A 15,711-nucleotide genomic window follows, 5' to 3' on the forward strand; every position below is an offset into this window, starting at 1 on the left:
TGATTGGCCAAAAAAGAGAGCAAAATGACGCATAATAACGGCGAATGGCGGTAAGTGAATACGAACGGCCAGGCTGATGGTTTCCTGGGGGGAAGACGGGACTTCAAGCCCGATGGAGATTGATGCGGATTGCATTAATCTACCCTCTGTCTGGCCTGTCCTTACCACTACCACTGTGCCCAGGCCGGTTTTCGCTGGACGAAGAATAATGCGGATATATCAAGCCTCGACCATCCCGCGAATCGTTCTCCTTTTCTCTTTGCGCGATCTCCGGAAGCGTACAGGATGTCTCATAATCACTGAAGTACACGCTTAATCGCTCTTGCAAAAGGTATAAAAAAGTGCTGGTAATCTGAGATTCATGAAGGTGCTTGTAGAAGAATCGTATTACTATTCCGAATACGTTACTAGCTTTTCCTTTCCTTTCTTTGGAAACTTCAATTGCCCTCCAAGCTTTCAGAGTTGAAACGAGATATAGGATTCTGTTTGGACGCGACCAGCTTGAGTTTATCGAGTCTCTTTCTTAGAATGAAAAACCGACCTCGTTACAGGGGATCACAGTCGATGCCAAAGATCGTTAATTGACACTGCGCTTTCCAACGTGGACCTTTGATTTCCACTTTGATCGGTGCTTCCTCTTCCTGGCTCCTCCTACTTTATTGAAGCAATGGAAGATGAACAGACTCTTCCGAGCCGCGTCCTTTGACATCCTCTCTTCCTTTCGCGTCACAGAGGACAATAGAAGCAACTTCTGATCGATTATCCGCCGCAGAGCCATTTACCAACAGCGTAACTGGTTCCCTCGCCAACACCTGAACTCCCACCCACTGTCAGGGCGGAACAAGGTTAAGGGTTGTAGGCGGAGACTCGACAGAAGTATGAGAGATAGCGCGAAGTACGGGCAAAGTTTGTTGCAAGTTTAGATTGAGTTCAATCTCTGAGCCACGCTCAGATCGTCGCACCCCCACTTTCCACCCTTACGCGTCCCTCGACCCCCTTTTCGCCAGAAGGAAGCTTATCGTCTAATATCCGACCCAGAGGGTGGAGGATGGTACGAAATATCAGGACATTCCGTATCCAGCCCCACCCCCGTGCCTGGGTTCCCTCTACCCACGCTACCGTTCCGTTCATTCGACCAGCGTCCTTCTTTTCTCGCCGTTGACAAAGTGGTCGACCCTCGAAATTGCACGGACTGCCCTCCAACACATTTTTGTTCGAAGACGGCACCAGATTCTGCAGGAGGTGGCGCAGTGACAAACTTTCGAGAACTTTAGCAATTGCGATTCTCGTGGCCTGATCGAACGATTTAAGAGTTGAAACGACACTTGCTACGATTTCTCGTGCCTCATATTCGTCGACGATGGATACCAAAGAAAGTTGATCGAAGGAAAGCGGGAACGGGGTAGAGTGATTGATCTCGAAGAGGTTTCGATAGAGATCGTCTACTGGGAAGGTGTACCCAGAAAATGTTTCATTTTCTCATGATAACCACGGTGAAATTGGTTTACTGGTTCTCTGATATTCAATATTGATACCAACAGATGTCGACTGGTACTCGCTAAAAGTGTTTGCGAACTACTTGCGAGACTTGGCCCAGCGTGACCTCACTTCTCAGGTCACTTCTACAAATTTCAGAAGGGAATCGATTATTCGCCAAACTGGGACTGAAAAGCACTCATTTCATTTACCCTAATTACTTTAATGGAGTCTCCTAGATCGTCACCAAGCTTCCCCTATCAAAGCTGCTGTCTCGAAATTGTCAGGAACGAAGTTACCTAATGAGGTTTCCGGAAAAGTCTCAGTCGAAACGAGAGTCTCCGCAACTGGTCGCCACCGAATAATCAAGCATGTTATTAGATCATCGATTTTCCGAATGACGTAGCCGTCCTAGTGCACGAACTATGGAATCACTCAGGCACGTCAAGTGCCTAACAACGTAACGTTGCGTAGGTTTCAGGCGCATCAGCGCAAACGAAGTTAACGTTGCACCGCGATGAAAGCGCCCGGCCTGCAGCCAGGGAAATTCGATTTTCCACCCTGCCTCCGTCGGAAAATTCGATCAGCCGCGACGGATTGTCGTTCGCTGATGGCTTCATTACCTTACTTTAGCGCGCCAGCAACTAACACGGTAGGAAACGAGGGAACTCTGGAAATATGCGCCGCTACTGTTTGCGCCGTATCCACGTGAACAGGTGGCTTCGAGTTAACCTTCTAAACTTTGAACCACTTGGTTTCTAAGTGGTGGTAGAAGTGCAAAAATTGATAATTCTTTGATTTTCTACTTATATTACCTATAAGTTTAAGTACTCTTCTGACAAACAACTTTGGATAACCCTATATTCGAATTCAATTTGATTCTCTAAATTTGTTATACCAACCATAAGTCGATCTCACCTCCAACCATGTTAATTCAAGCATCGCCGAAATAGTATTCATTATCTTAGAAGCTTCTAATCAAGCTCCATAATTAATACCGCAAAGAAGGTTCCCCGTTCACAGATCACCACGAAATGAAAATACAAACGGAGACGTCTTTCATCGATCCCTCATTGAACCCTTTTACCAGCCAGCTTTCAGGTTACTAATTGCTCGAGCTGGATGCTCCGCAGTCTCGATATCGCGTCTTCCCTATTCTTTTACAGGCGAGTCTGCGGGCATTTAACTAACCGGAACAGTGGGCTGAATTTAGGCAAGTTCGAGGGGAAGTCCAGGCTGTAGAGGCGAAAGAAAGGTAATGAAGACAGAGGGGTGGCGAGGATTGAGGAACGAGAAAGAAGAAGAAGCCACCTTTCAGGACGAGGAGAAGTATGCAGGCTCTGCCAGACGCCAGGCGTTTCCTTAATTGCATTTTTATGCTCGCCCGGATTTCCGTCCCGGGGAAAAAGACGAAGCCGAAAGGGCAAGCGGGCAGAGGGGTAAGACGGGACAGGGTGGATGAAATGGGACGGTGAGAAGAGAGGAGTTTATTATCTTTCTGGAAGAGGTTCACGGTACCACGGCTGTCCATTAACGTATCTCGATTCAACGCGGTCGTGGCGAATGAGACGTGCGATCGACGTGCCCCATCGGAGCTACGATTTTCTTCCGTCTCGTTAAATCCTCCTCGGTCTTGGATAATTATCCATCGGGAACGAACGAACGGCCACGCGAACTTTGCTCCTTCCGCTGGACGTCGATCGAGCAGCGGAGAAAAACGAGCCGTGCCAACGATAATTGCCCGACCGGTTGTTTCGTCGTTCCGCAAAACGAAACCTTTATTAATGCGACGAGTCGGTGGAAATTAATTACGACTCCGAGCAGTCTGAATCTAATTTCGATATTAACGGAAAGTCGAGTCGAGGGAGTAGCAATTGGCTCGAAATCAATCCGCTCGACCTCTCCGAAACCTCGTCCAGCGAAGTAACGAGATGGAAACGGGTTGGCAATCGTCGCAAACATCGTCGACAAAAGGTTCAGGAAGAATTGAACTCGAGGAGAGACGAAGGAATAGGATTCCGAGTCGTTGAACGATTGCGAGCCCGTGTAATTATCGCGAGCCAACTTTGCGTCGTTCCGCGAAGTAGTTCGTCCTCCTTCAATTCAATTTGCCCCCTCCCCGCGGGGGAAACCTTCATATTCTGGAGATCGCGATACGTACGGTCAGAGTGGCATCTGGATCGAAGGCTGCTGCGTAGGAGGATTCTTCTCGTTAGATTCAGCCGAGTTTCACGGCGCCGTTTTATCATTTCGGGGGTGAGATGGGATGGCTCTTTTTCATGGGGGCTCGAAACGGTCGCCGAAGCTCGATAACAGGTCCGAGAGACAAAGGAGGTTCGATGGGAGTGTAGAAACTAGAAGAGGAGGAATCCCGACCGGTCGAACAAATAGCAGGGGCCTGGAGCCCGTGTAACAGCCGGAAATAAGTTCAAACTGGCTTGTAGCATCGGCCATTCGTTCCTTCTGTCCGAGCCCCTTTCACCGACCCGGATTTATTGAAATTTTATGCGGTACCCCCGATGAGGTCCAACTCGGAACTTTTATCAACGGCGCTGCCCGGCTGGATCTTATATTACTGGACTCGATTCCGCTGCTCGAAGCCGATTTCTCGCTTATTCCACTCGGCCGCGACTCGACCAGGGGCCCCGAATATCTCAGTTCTCACGAACGAAATTCCAGGGGTGGAAGTCCGTAGAGAGGGCGACGCATGTTTAAAAGCGAAATCATAAAAACCTCCCGGAGGAAAATGGCTGACTATCACTGGGTCGAATATAAATCGTGGACATTTTCGTCTTCGGTCTTGGAATATTAGATTTCGCATAGCCAATCTCCAGCACGGACCTTCCTTTGAAGTTTGCTGGGACTGTTTCGGCCGACCCGATGATCTTACGACTTTGACGGATTCGGAGAGAAGTAATTTTTCATGCGGAAAGTATGGAATATATTTCACGGTTTCTAGCGTACCCACGTAATCATGTCACTCGAGGTCTCTATTTTATGAAAGAGATGTGGACACTGCTATCGAGAAGTTCTGCGACATGGGCTCAGTTTCTGGTCAAACTTTCATAAATAGAGTGTATGTTAATTTTAAATTAAGTTCAATCCCTCAATGACTTCTTTCTACATCACTCTCAAATGCATATAGCATCGACGATATCACAGCTGTACTAACAAGAATTCTTCTATACAAATAACTCCTGAATATTTCTAAAACACATACGAACCACTGAACTCAGAAAACGCAAGCTCCTTAATGTCGTAACTTTCATTCTGTTTGCACAATGTTTCTCCACATAAAAGCGCTCCGCCATTGAAGGATTAAACGTACTTGGAATTTCATCACACGTCCCACTACAGACTTCTCGAGTTAAAAGACCCCTGTCCCATAATTCCACGGTTCTATAAAATTCCAAGCGCAACGTCGCCGATTCGCTAGCACGGCTCCAACTGTAATCCCACGGCTGTTCGAATGCATCGGATGCCCTGCAGTCTCGAGTTCCAGGAAGGATTACGTGGGCACGGGGGTCTAAGAATCGAACCACGGGTCACGTCGCTCCGCCTCGCGGCGACGGGGACGTGATCCGTTTAATGTCCTTCGTCGAAATGAACGGTACTCACCCTAGGTTATGGTTGTCGGTATTGTCCGGCGCGTCCTCCGTGACGGAGTCCTGGGTGAGGGGACCTTGGGTGACGTCAACCCCCATGCTGCCCAGATCCAACGTGGCGTACGTTCTGCGTGCCTGCACCCTCGTGCCGCCCCCGCCACCGCCGCCGCCGGTCACCTCGCCGCTTCTGCCGCCGCTGCTTACCAATTCCTGATACAGCTCATCGTAGAGGGAGCTGCCGTTTCCGTTGCTGTTCAGCGCATCGTCCAGCCGAGCTGGGTCCAAGTGGTAATTGGGATTCTCGAACGAGAGCAGACCGTTCTCTGGAACATTACACGAAGAGTGTCGTTTGAAGTTGCTTGCGGAGAACCTAGAGAGGCTTTTCTAAGGGTAGTTTCGAGTTTTGATGCTTTGCAGTTATGGGCTAGGTACAAAGTGGGGATACGGAGTACACTGGTGTCAGTTATTTAGCATGGAGGGAGATTGGGATATTTGTTAGGGGTGGGGAAACAGTATGGGTTTCAAGGGTTTCTCAAGATGTTAGTTCTCTGGTGCAATATAGGTCACTGTAGGTCTGTATTATACTTCGTCTGTGGGTCTAGTAGAAATAGGAGGGACTTGATTTTTATTGGCAAGAATTGAAACTCAATAGATAGTCTGATATACAAATTGAATAAGATTGATTAACGTGACGAGGCTAAATTACGTGTATATTCTCGAAAGAATACTCTAGCCCGTGGAGCTACTTTCGTGTGGCATGCGGTATCCGCGTGCTGCAAGGGGTCAAGTAGAATATCAGTAGATAGCAAGAAGCAGAGGTCAAGGTTCAGCTTCACAATGCTCTAAGACAAGCGTAGCCAACGACGTCGAACAGAAGCGTGAGACGGTAGCATCCAAGCTCTCTAATGGTTTTACCAGCAGCCAGAAAAAGAGAGAGATAGAAAGAGAGAGAGAGAGAGAGAGAGAAAGAGCCAGAGAAAAAAGATAGATTATACGAAAAAGTGACAGAGGACCGTATGAGATAACCTGGCGATCGATAGCCCCGGAAAGTGTGCACGACTCTACGATAACGAAAGCGTCGTGGAATCGATCGCTCAAGGTGTATCAGCTACGGCAGCTGGCTGAAAATAAACGAACAAAAATAAGTATCCGGTTGAGCGGTAAATACGAGACAAGACGAGAACGTGGCGGATCAATCGCGAGGATGGGATGACATCGCGAGCTGGAGCGGCTTGGAAATCCTCTGTGTCGTCGAGTAAGAGGATCAAAACGTGGACCGTTCGATCGTGATCGCGGCTGAAGGTTGAAAAGCGTAAGAATGAGGCTGAAGCGCGTGACAAGAACACTCATACTTTTTGTTAAATTGCGGATGATCCGTAACTCTACTCACTGATGCTCCTGAACAAGACGACAGTGGCTAGAAGAACGTTGTACAGAAATCGACAGAGCGCATCCATGCCGACGCAACGCCGGTCATATTGTTAAAAAATCTCTCCCGATAATCGTGAAACGATGCCAAGAAGCTCCGTCTACATTTCGACAAGCTATCGACGCGCATATACACGCCGTGGACACACGCTCGTGTACAAGGAGAGGAGCACCGCGAGCTTGTTCGTGTGTACGTGTGTGCGGGTGCCTAAGTCGAATCTCCTTGGCCTCCTTTGTCCCTTCCTTCCTTCCTTCCTTTTCTTCTATCCTTGACACTCCTATCTCTCCTCTGTCTACCTATCTTCCTCTTGCTCCCGGTATTGATTCAACCGCGAGCTTTAAGCCCTCTGCTTTCGAGAACTCGAGCTTCTTTCGGTCAAAGGGAAGCGGACCCACGCTAGGCTCTAGCAACGTGTTCTTATCCATACCTCGATCTGCGTGGAACCAGAGATCAAGAACAGCGCTCTCACGGTGCGCTCTCGCTGCGTTCAACGCGAGACGAGGTGTACTTGCCAGGGGTGGAATAATACTGAGTGAAATCGAAAGCAGATCTTGCTTTTGATGGATTTATGGTGAGGACTCGGGGATTTGAAGTGAAATAGAATTCTCATAGCGTCCAGGATATTGTGAGGACAGTGTACTTGACAGGTCTTAAGTCAGAATTCAAGAGGCGATAATCTATGTAAATTAATATTTTTAGATATAAGAAGCTACCTAATATTAATCATACCTAATGGTGTAAACTCAAGAACAAGTACCTATATATTTTTTAGAGAACCTGCATCCTGACAAAAGAAGTACGAGTCAGCATCCTACCAATATACAACTGAAACTACATTTTCTAGCATACAATCGCCACAAAGACGTCCCTGTATAAAAAGCAGCTTCAACTACCCACCTTCGCGCGAGTAAAGTACTTAAAGGCGCCAGAAACGCAGGAAAGTGGCAGTCATAGGATCGAAGAGTGACCGATCGATTTAAGTCAGCCCTTTCTCCGTCCGCGAATCGTTTGTTCCCTGCAGCTGAAGCGTGCAGCTTTTTTATGCTCACGAGCCTCAGGAAACAATGGGGCCATCGACGATAGACTTAATTAGCCGATCGAATCGGACGGATGGAACTTGTTTCCGCGAGCCTTTGATGCTTCCTCTTTCGGCTAATTCGACGTTTGCCGCGACCCTTGCTACTTTCGCCGCCGCGATTCAAGTCCTACTGCAGTTACGAACAAAAGGGTAATCAGCATTTCTCTTTCGCCCTCCGCCTCTCTGCGCTCGATACTTGAGCGATCAAGAATCTTTCCATCGCCGACGATTTCATGACTCGGCAGTCGGGAATTTTCGCCATCGAAATGCCCGTTCAGCGACGCTCATTCCCAGGAAGATACAACGAAAGGGCCTCGTTAATTTTTCCCTCCCTCGGCCTGGGGCTCATAATTATCCTGGAATTCGAGGAAAGTTGGCCGATTCAGGGGGAAAGTTCGGATGAATCAGCGAGGGGTGGCTTGGTCAGGGGTGGCGAATTGACCGATCCGGTTGCGTGTCCATTATATGCAGCCAAGTTTGCTTCCGGCTTGGGTTGCAGTACAATACACCTTGTTATTTCGTCCGAGGAGAGTTCGAAGGATGACCGAAGAAAGGACAGGCGGCTTTAAAGTTTCAGCACAGAGGAACAGTTGAAACTTTGATACAGAGACCGTATCGCTGACGAGGAAAGGCGTGCAGAAGTTGTGCAAGAAAAGAAAACTGCAGAATCGATAAAAAAGTTAAAACGTTGCATTATTATTAATTTCGAGGTTGGTTTAATTATTCGAGCAAGAATGATCGAGGAATGTTCAATTTCTGTTTCAGTATGGAATAATTTTACGACTTCACTGGTAGTCGAGTTTCAAAGATTTGCGTAATTCAGGAGGGTGGTCGTATGACTCAGCTCGAGGGTGGGTTGTCTCCGCGCAACAAATTGGCCGACGACGCTGCCTTGCCGCATGCTCGTTATAGGTATGACCGACTGGAGTGCAGTTGCAGCCGTAGTTGCAGCTGCTGCGGGCTGCTCGAACGAATCTCGTTATTTCGTGCGAAGGAAGTCCCGCTGGGGGACGCGAAGGGGAAACTAAACGGGGAGTTTTACACTTTGAATGTACTTTCCGCGTTAACCTTACTGGATAAAGGGGGTGGAAAAAGTAGGATCGTTCCGCTGCGAAACTCGGAGGTGTTTGATCAGGGCGCTCGAGCTTAACGAAGATGTAAACTTCGTACTGAAATGTTATCTTAAAATAGTTGCAATAAAAAGAATGCAATGCTTAGGAAATATTAATATTATCAAGTGGAATATGAAACAGTGAAATAAGTTATTAAGTTCAGATATACTCATAGTAATGGTAACATACACTTAGGCAAATACGAGGGTTCAAAAGAGTCCATCCATACCAACACCCAAAAGTCTGCATTGCGGTAGGAACGACCGTAAAATCGGGATGGCGGTGTTTTTCTTGTCCGATGCAACGTATTAAGTTGTGAACTGAGTCAGCAATGTTCAGGTTAGAAACATCGTGGCCTCTCCGCGAGTGCATTTCGTTATTTCGCGGGGATGGGGGAAGAGTTCGAGAAGAGTCGGGATGAAGCCTCCGAACAGGGGAGTTTTAAAGTTTGGACACGCTTTCGGTGTTAGAACCGGAAGTAAAGGGAGCGAAAAGGGAAGGAGAAGGGCGTGGGAAGGGTGAACAAGGAGGGCAGGGGAGGGAGACAACTCCGTCACCGCCTCTCGATGAGTCACCCTATCGATTCCCCGGCCGAGTCTAGGTGAAGTCTAGGGGGTGAAGAGGCTTTTTACCATCGGAGAAAACCTCACGTTTTTTTTCTTTCTCCCTATCGACGTAAGTCCTTTCTACGGAATATTAACTTTCATGGGCGCGCGGCAACCTCTTCTGCCACGTTCCGTCGCCATTCGGAATTGCGAGGGTCACGTATCTCATAAGTAGCGAAAGCGATTGGCCGACTCCGTCGAGTATTCTCAAGGGTGGCGAAGCTAGTCACTTTTTTAACGAGGCGATGTAATGCAAACCAATTTTTCTTGGCTTGGATCAACGTATTTGAAATATTGAATTATCCAATTGAAGAAGCTGAGGCTTGCAAGAAATTTTGAAACAGTGTTTCTTAGGTTTCATAAGTCTTTGCGTTGTTCGAGAAAAATGAAAGCAAAGAGGCAGCCACTCCGCGACGGCATTGAAAAGAGAGAGTTCGCGTCAAGGCGTTATATTTCACGGTACATAATCCAAGATAATACTCGGTGGAATTCTTTCGTCGCGTTCCATTCTTCCCTAACCGTTCACGGTTCGCCGCGATAAGACTTTCGGTGGGCCGAGGAATAAAGTGATTCTCGCCCCATGGTCACCCTTTCGCCGAGTTCAACGTTTATTCGAGCTCGGTCTCGCGATTATGCTCGGGGCGGTTGTCGATGCTGCCCGTGCCTCCAACCCATCCTCACCCACGCCTCCCTTTCACCCCCCATAACAATGGAGTTACGGTCTTAAATGTCTCTCGCACGGCGAACCATAGAGAATGGGGTGCGAAGAATCAAGTACCGTGTCTCGTTATGGCGAAAAAAGGCCGGGGCAATTTCGAAAGCAGTCGTTAAGCTTTACGACCACCCGAAAATGCTGGCGACCCTTCAAGAAGGTCAAGATTTTTCCAGGTAATGGTGCCTGACGCTGCCTTTTTCCTTGCAGATCGTCGTCAACGGTCCCCTTGGATCTCCATTTCACCGTACTTCTGCGTCTGACGTAGACAACTCCTTTTTGGGCACCCCTCCACTATGCTGAGTGTGACCAAAATATACAAGATTGTATTTTCAAATAACAGCAATCGCCTGGAGAAGTTTCTATGCATGGGAAAAAATTGAATTGAAAAATTGCCACGCAACCGTGATCCCACGCGATTTAATTGACAACGAAAGTCACGGGTCAACGAACAGCGATAACGAGAAAGGGAGAAAACTCGGAGAGCAAAAGCTTCCGCTTTTTTCATCCGCCCCCACGTTCATTTTAGCCGAACAAGCTTCACGAACAATCTCATTCGCGGGCAATTGGCCTTCCTCCCCTTCTCGCGCTCGATTCCCGCGGCGGCGTATTCCAAGGACGGCGATGCCGATGGTTACGTAGATTAGCTCGAAAGAAGGTTCCTTATACTTTGCTTTTTCCCGCCCAGCCGCGTTCAGGCGGCGGCGACGTTCGAATGACGCATACTTTGGAAACGCTCGTCCCGTCGGCGCTTAGACGTCCTGGCGCCGTTCACCTACGGCGCCACACGCAACCCTTAAACACTATTAGCCGCGCCATGCAGCCCCAACTAGCCACCCCACACCCTTCGCTCGCGCCAGCATCGACCACTTCCGCGCCGTGTTATCTGGCTTCTCGATACCGTCGAACAGTCACCATGCTTGGACCAATGAAGTCCTCTGGGCCGATTAGAAGGCCGCGACGCGTGCACGCTCGTTTATCACCGGCTTATCGGTCGCGAGGCTTCGTTTGGACGGTAACAATGCGAAAGAAAATTGCGCGCGACGCCTAGTACTATTACGGGATAATTGCGATCGATGCGCGGCGATAGCTTCGCCACTGTCGTGCAGCTGCTCGTCGATGATTTACATCGCCGTCACCGAGTGCCCGGTGATTTATCACTCTTTTTTTCGTACGCTAGAGGGACAGCCGTCGCGTCGAACGTAACTGCTTTTTAACTGTTTCACCGGCTGACCGCTTCTGCTGGAGTTTGGAATTTCGGAACAGCGATTCTTCTTCTAATGCAAAATCGATGTGGTTGGAAGTTTAAGCGGATGGGGGAAGTAGATTATGATCCAATACCGTGGATTATATGTTGCCAGTGTAAATTGATATAACAAATTCCTGCTAATATTTGACGGTGTTAATAACAATATTTACTGATTTATGAAAATATTGACTTTCGCTATTGGATATTGAACATTGCGTATATGAGATATGAATTATAAGGGGTTAATGGAATTGATTTTCATTAGTCGAAGCTTCAAATTATGAACAATGAAATTCGATATTCAGGGCAATGGTGAGTAGAAAGAGGCAACCATCGAGAAACGCGAGGAGCGTCTGACCAAGGGTTGACCGTTTTCACTTAAACGCGCGACATGACGCTTAAAGTGGCATCAGTGGTTTATGGCTCGTATAAAGTAGCGGCGCCCAATGAATATGAATAAGTGTGAGCGTGATTCGCAGGCCCTATGGAAACGGCGTCAAATATCCTCAGTACGCTTCCTTCGTTCTTCTTCCTTCACTTCCAAGTTTCCCGTCGCGCTTCGTCGCGGCGGCTACTTTTCCCGATTGCTATTTGCTGATGCGTTGGCGGGCGATTTAATGAAGAGTAAAAGTCTCTCGCCGCGGGAACACAGCCGTGGAATTTCTTTTAACGGCTGATTTATACGGACATTTTTACATTACGACGAAATGAGATTCCACGTCGCGGGAAAAATCAAGGAGGCTCACTGTGGTCAGCGTCTGCTGCCTCCTATATTTAGAAGAACGCGAGGGGAGGAAGGCTGGAGAGGTTCTCGGTCGACGAACGAGACATCGATAATATCTTTGCCCATCGAACCGGAATATTTCGGGAACGGAGCCGTCAGGGGTCAGAAGGGCCCTTGGGTAAGGAATTTCGGCGGCGGGAATTCAATGGAAAGGCTCTGACAAAACGGGTTCCTTCGTGACAGCGACAGGTGCTTCGTCAACCGCGTTCGATTCGGGGGAGCGAGGTTCGTAAAAATAGTCGCTCACACGTCCGCCGAGAGGATGCTCTGGCGAGGGGAAAAAAGAGGGCCGTGGTGGACGTGATGGCGATGCTTGAAAACTGCAACAAAACAGAAGTGACCGAGCCTGGCACAAAGCCATCCGTCGCGGCTCGGGCTATCGATCTGAACGGCTGAACCGTTGTCTCGGCCGTGTTTCGCGCGGGTTCCGCGTGTCGGATAACGCTGATCGAGTCGACTCGACGTCGAATTAAGATCGGTCGATGGGAGTGCCGACTGACTGACAACGACTTTGTGCTGGGTCAAGGAAGAATGCGCGCCGCATCGCTGGCATAAGTCTTTGTGACGTCTTCTGCGGGCTGCAGAAATAGCCGTCGATGATGCGCCACTATATCCCATGGAAAATAAACAGGTTATTGTGAGGAAAAACGCGTAGGGAAGAGAGAGCTTTGTAAACGAGGTAGACTATCATGGAGTGTGTTAATTCTTGGATGATAAGGTGGAGACATATGCCTTCATTTACTTTCATATCTGTGGTCGTGAAACACTGTATCAAATAAACTGAAATACCTAAATCTGGTTTCTAATTCTGTAACCCCTAATGTCACAGCAAAGACACTAAATATACTCCTGAAAAAATTACTTACTTCTATCACCTCTCTACGTTCAACCTACCCCTAACTTACCCTTGCTTACACTACCCTGTCGTACTTCGTGAACCTCACAACGACGCACACAATTCTATCCAGAATTGAATTTCAAGCTTCTCGCGTTACGCTCACCTGTTTCTCTCCCCGTCAATCACGAGGAACGTCCAAATACCATTAAAGCGAATTATGCAAATATATTCGAATAGGGCGGTGGCCGTCAGAGTAGGCTTCAGCTGCGTTCAAGGTGAATCGCAAAAATCTTGGCACTCCCCGAGGAAAGAAACAAGGGAAAGACAGAGAGAAGGTATTCTCGAAACCAGGACGGAGATAATCTAATTTGGCGGCGTCTTCTGGCCCGCTCCGTCCGTCACCGCCATCTTGAAACCGTTCGAAGTGCCGGTGGAATCGATATTTCAAGGACGGTCCGCCGTACGCAAAATAATTAACGACGGTGTTTGGTACGAACGCTGACGGATCGAAGGCTGCTCCACAGGGGGGTGGAAACGGTCTAAGACAGGACACAGGGGTGGGTACCGCAGGAAGAGGGAAATTACGCAGACGTTTTGTATCTCGGGCTTTCCTTCGTCCAGAATTTATAGTCCTCCGTGAATAATTTAAACAGTGCCTTTTTTACCGAGGACTACGCTCCAGAGAGTAATACTGTCGAGGTTAGTTTCCACGATAAAATGTAAATAACAATTAAACTGCTGCATTAAAGTGCAGCACAACGAGCTAGAGTCTTCGAATTCACAGGCGCGATTAAACCCTTCGAACGATCATTACGTTTACCATCGCGAGACTCGAATCGATGCATCAAATTCCTCGAGACGTTGGAAATATCGCTTCAATTACTTATACGATGAGTGGGGAAAGTTCGAGGGCCATGTAGTTACCGGTTATATGCGTTAATAACCACATTAGTCTCGTTGTCTGATAGAGGTGCGCGCCAAGCCGCGGGAAAGTTGAGCGCGTATGAGAAGTAAAATTACCGAGCGGCGACTTCGAGTCTCCTTGGCGTCACACAGTGGGGGATCGTCCTCGTTAGATTCGCATTTAGATTAAACTCGGTACCGCAGTAATAATCCAACTTTGGTCATCATTTTTTCGTCCGTCGTGGCGACGCGATCCCTCTCGGCTCGATGGCTCCGCCTCGTAATTCCGCGCGGCACGATTTCGGCCAACGAGCCTCGCCAACTTCTGGAAATTCGTTTAGAAAGTATGTCGAAGATCTCCTCGGGGAATGGCGTCGTCGATGGGAAGGAATCTAGAAAATTTCGCTGGATCTGGAGAACTTGTATCCAGCAGGAATGAAAATTTTGTCCGAGAGAACCTCGACGATGGAGAACGATAAATCTTGACGCGGCGCAGTTGCAACTTTAATTTTCCGTTCGATTTTCGGGCGCGAGATGGAGGACGCGTGCTTGCGAGTCGATCGGGGAGCTTTGTCGTGTTTTGTGGTCGTTGCTCTCCATTTTCGGTTCGTGCTCGATTCGCAGTGAATCGTGTTGGCACATGTACTTAAGTGGCATGAGACCGTGCCGTTTCGTACGAACGGGAAAGCCACTGTGGATGTTTCTAGCCTGACTTTCGATCGCCGTTTTTCACCTAAGACCTCTTGTGCGCCATAAATCAACTTGCCTTTAACTTTCGTGTACCGAAATCCTGTGGTACTTTGCCCGTGTCGCGTTTTAAGCTCCTCGACGCTCTGCTTGTCACTCTTTTGTTCCATATTTCCCGTAACTAATGGCTGGGTTTAACGTGTTTTTATGATAGGATGAGGCATCCAAATCTTCTATCTTGTACAGCTTTACACACGTTTGCTCTGTATGCAGAATATACGAGCGATGCTTGATATTAAATGTTATTTCTGAGGAGACGATGTTTGATATGAAATATTATTTCTGACGAGGCGGTGTATTTAGCTGCTTTTAATTGAATTATCTTGAATATTCCAAATTTTTATTGAACGATCTATTTCTGTCGAACGAGCATGTCCGGGGCACCGATCATCAGCCTCTGAACGTCCCGATCGAAATAACCCTACGTGACTACCGCCTGGCATTTTTAAGTAGCGACGGTCTGCTTGTAGTCAGACACGTACTGAACATGATTCTAGGTGAAGTAATAAAACCCACAAGGGTGTAGACACATATTTCAACAATTTCACATACGATGCAGGATATTTCTCTTAAACCATGAAACCATCTAGGATTTCAAAGGAAATACAAAATTCCTTTTACCTTTTCCTTAAGAATCCCCTGCACACTACATATTCTACCAAGCAAGCGAAGCCCTGTACGACGTAAAATAATCCAAAAATTAGTATTCACCGGTATATACGTAAAAGCCAGGCTCCGTAATGTACAAGAGAAGCTAAAAGCTAAAGTGACTTCTTCGTCATAAAGTCCCAGGTCCCCAGGCAGCTCATCTCCCGTTATCCTTTCATCATCGGTCGACGTACTTGATGAAACGCCGTCGATATCCCCCCGAAAAGGTGTTTTTGACCCCGGTCCTCCGATACACCACGGCCAGAGACGATGCCAGGTCCCGTCTGGCTTCTCACGTGCCTTAACCCCTTAACGCCCATCGGGCAGCACGTACGCCCCGTATGACGGGCTTAGAAGCATCTTTCGGTTTTACCGTGCACCCGTAAAACCGATATTGCACCGGTTTCTGGTGAAATTTTTACCAAGGATCGTCGTCCCGACTTCTCCCTGCGACTGGCCACGGAAGAGCGTGGAAGGAGAAGGAAGCAACGGCATTTCGACTAATCCTTTTAACTACAGGGCACC

The 15,711-nt window shown here is 48.1% G+C and overlaps 1 protein-coding gene across 1 annotated transcript in view; it reads right to left on the bottom strand.

The window, feature by feature from the left end:
• The window catches only part of LOC143180343 (protein Fe65 homolog), a 125,876-nt gene that overhangs the window by 39,674 nt on the left and 70,491 nt on the right, over window positions 1-15,711 (bottom strand). The window contains exon 4 of the mRNA XM_076380002.1: window positions 5,095-5,404. Coding sequence (XP_076236117.1) covers window positions 5,095-5,404 — 310 coding nt within the window. The remainder of the gene's footprint in view (window positions 1-5,094; window positions 5,405-15,711) is intronic.

This window comes from Calliopsis andreniformis, chromosome 6, assembly GCF_051401765.1.
Source record: "Calliopsis andreniformis isolate RMS-2024a chromosome 6, iyCalAndr_principal, whole genome shotgun sequence".
In the NCBI taxonomy this organism is placed as follows: domain Eukaryota; kingdom Metazoa; phylum Arthropoda; class Insecta; order Hymenoptera; family Andrenidae; genus Calliopsis; species Calliopsis andreniformis.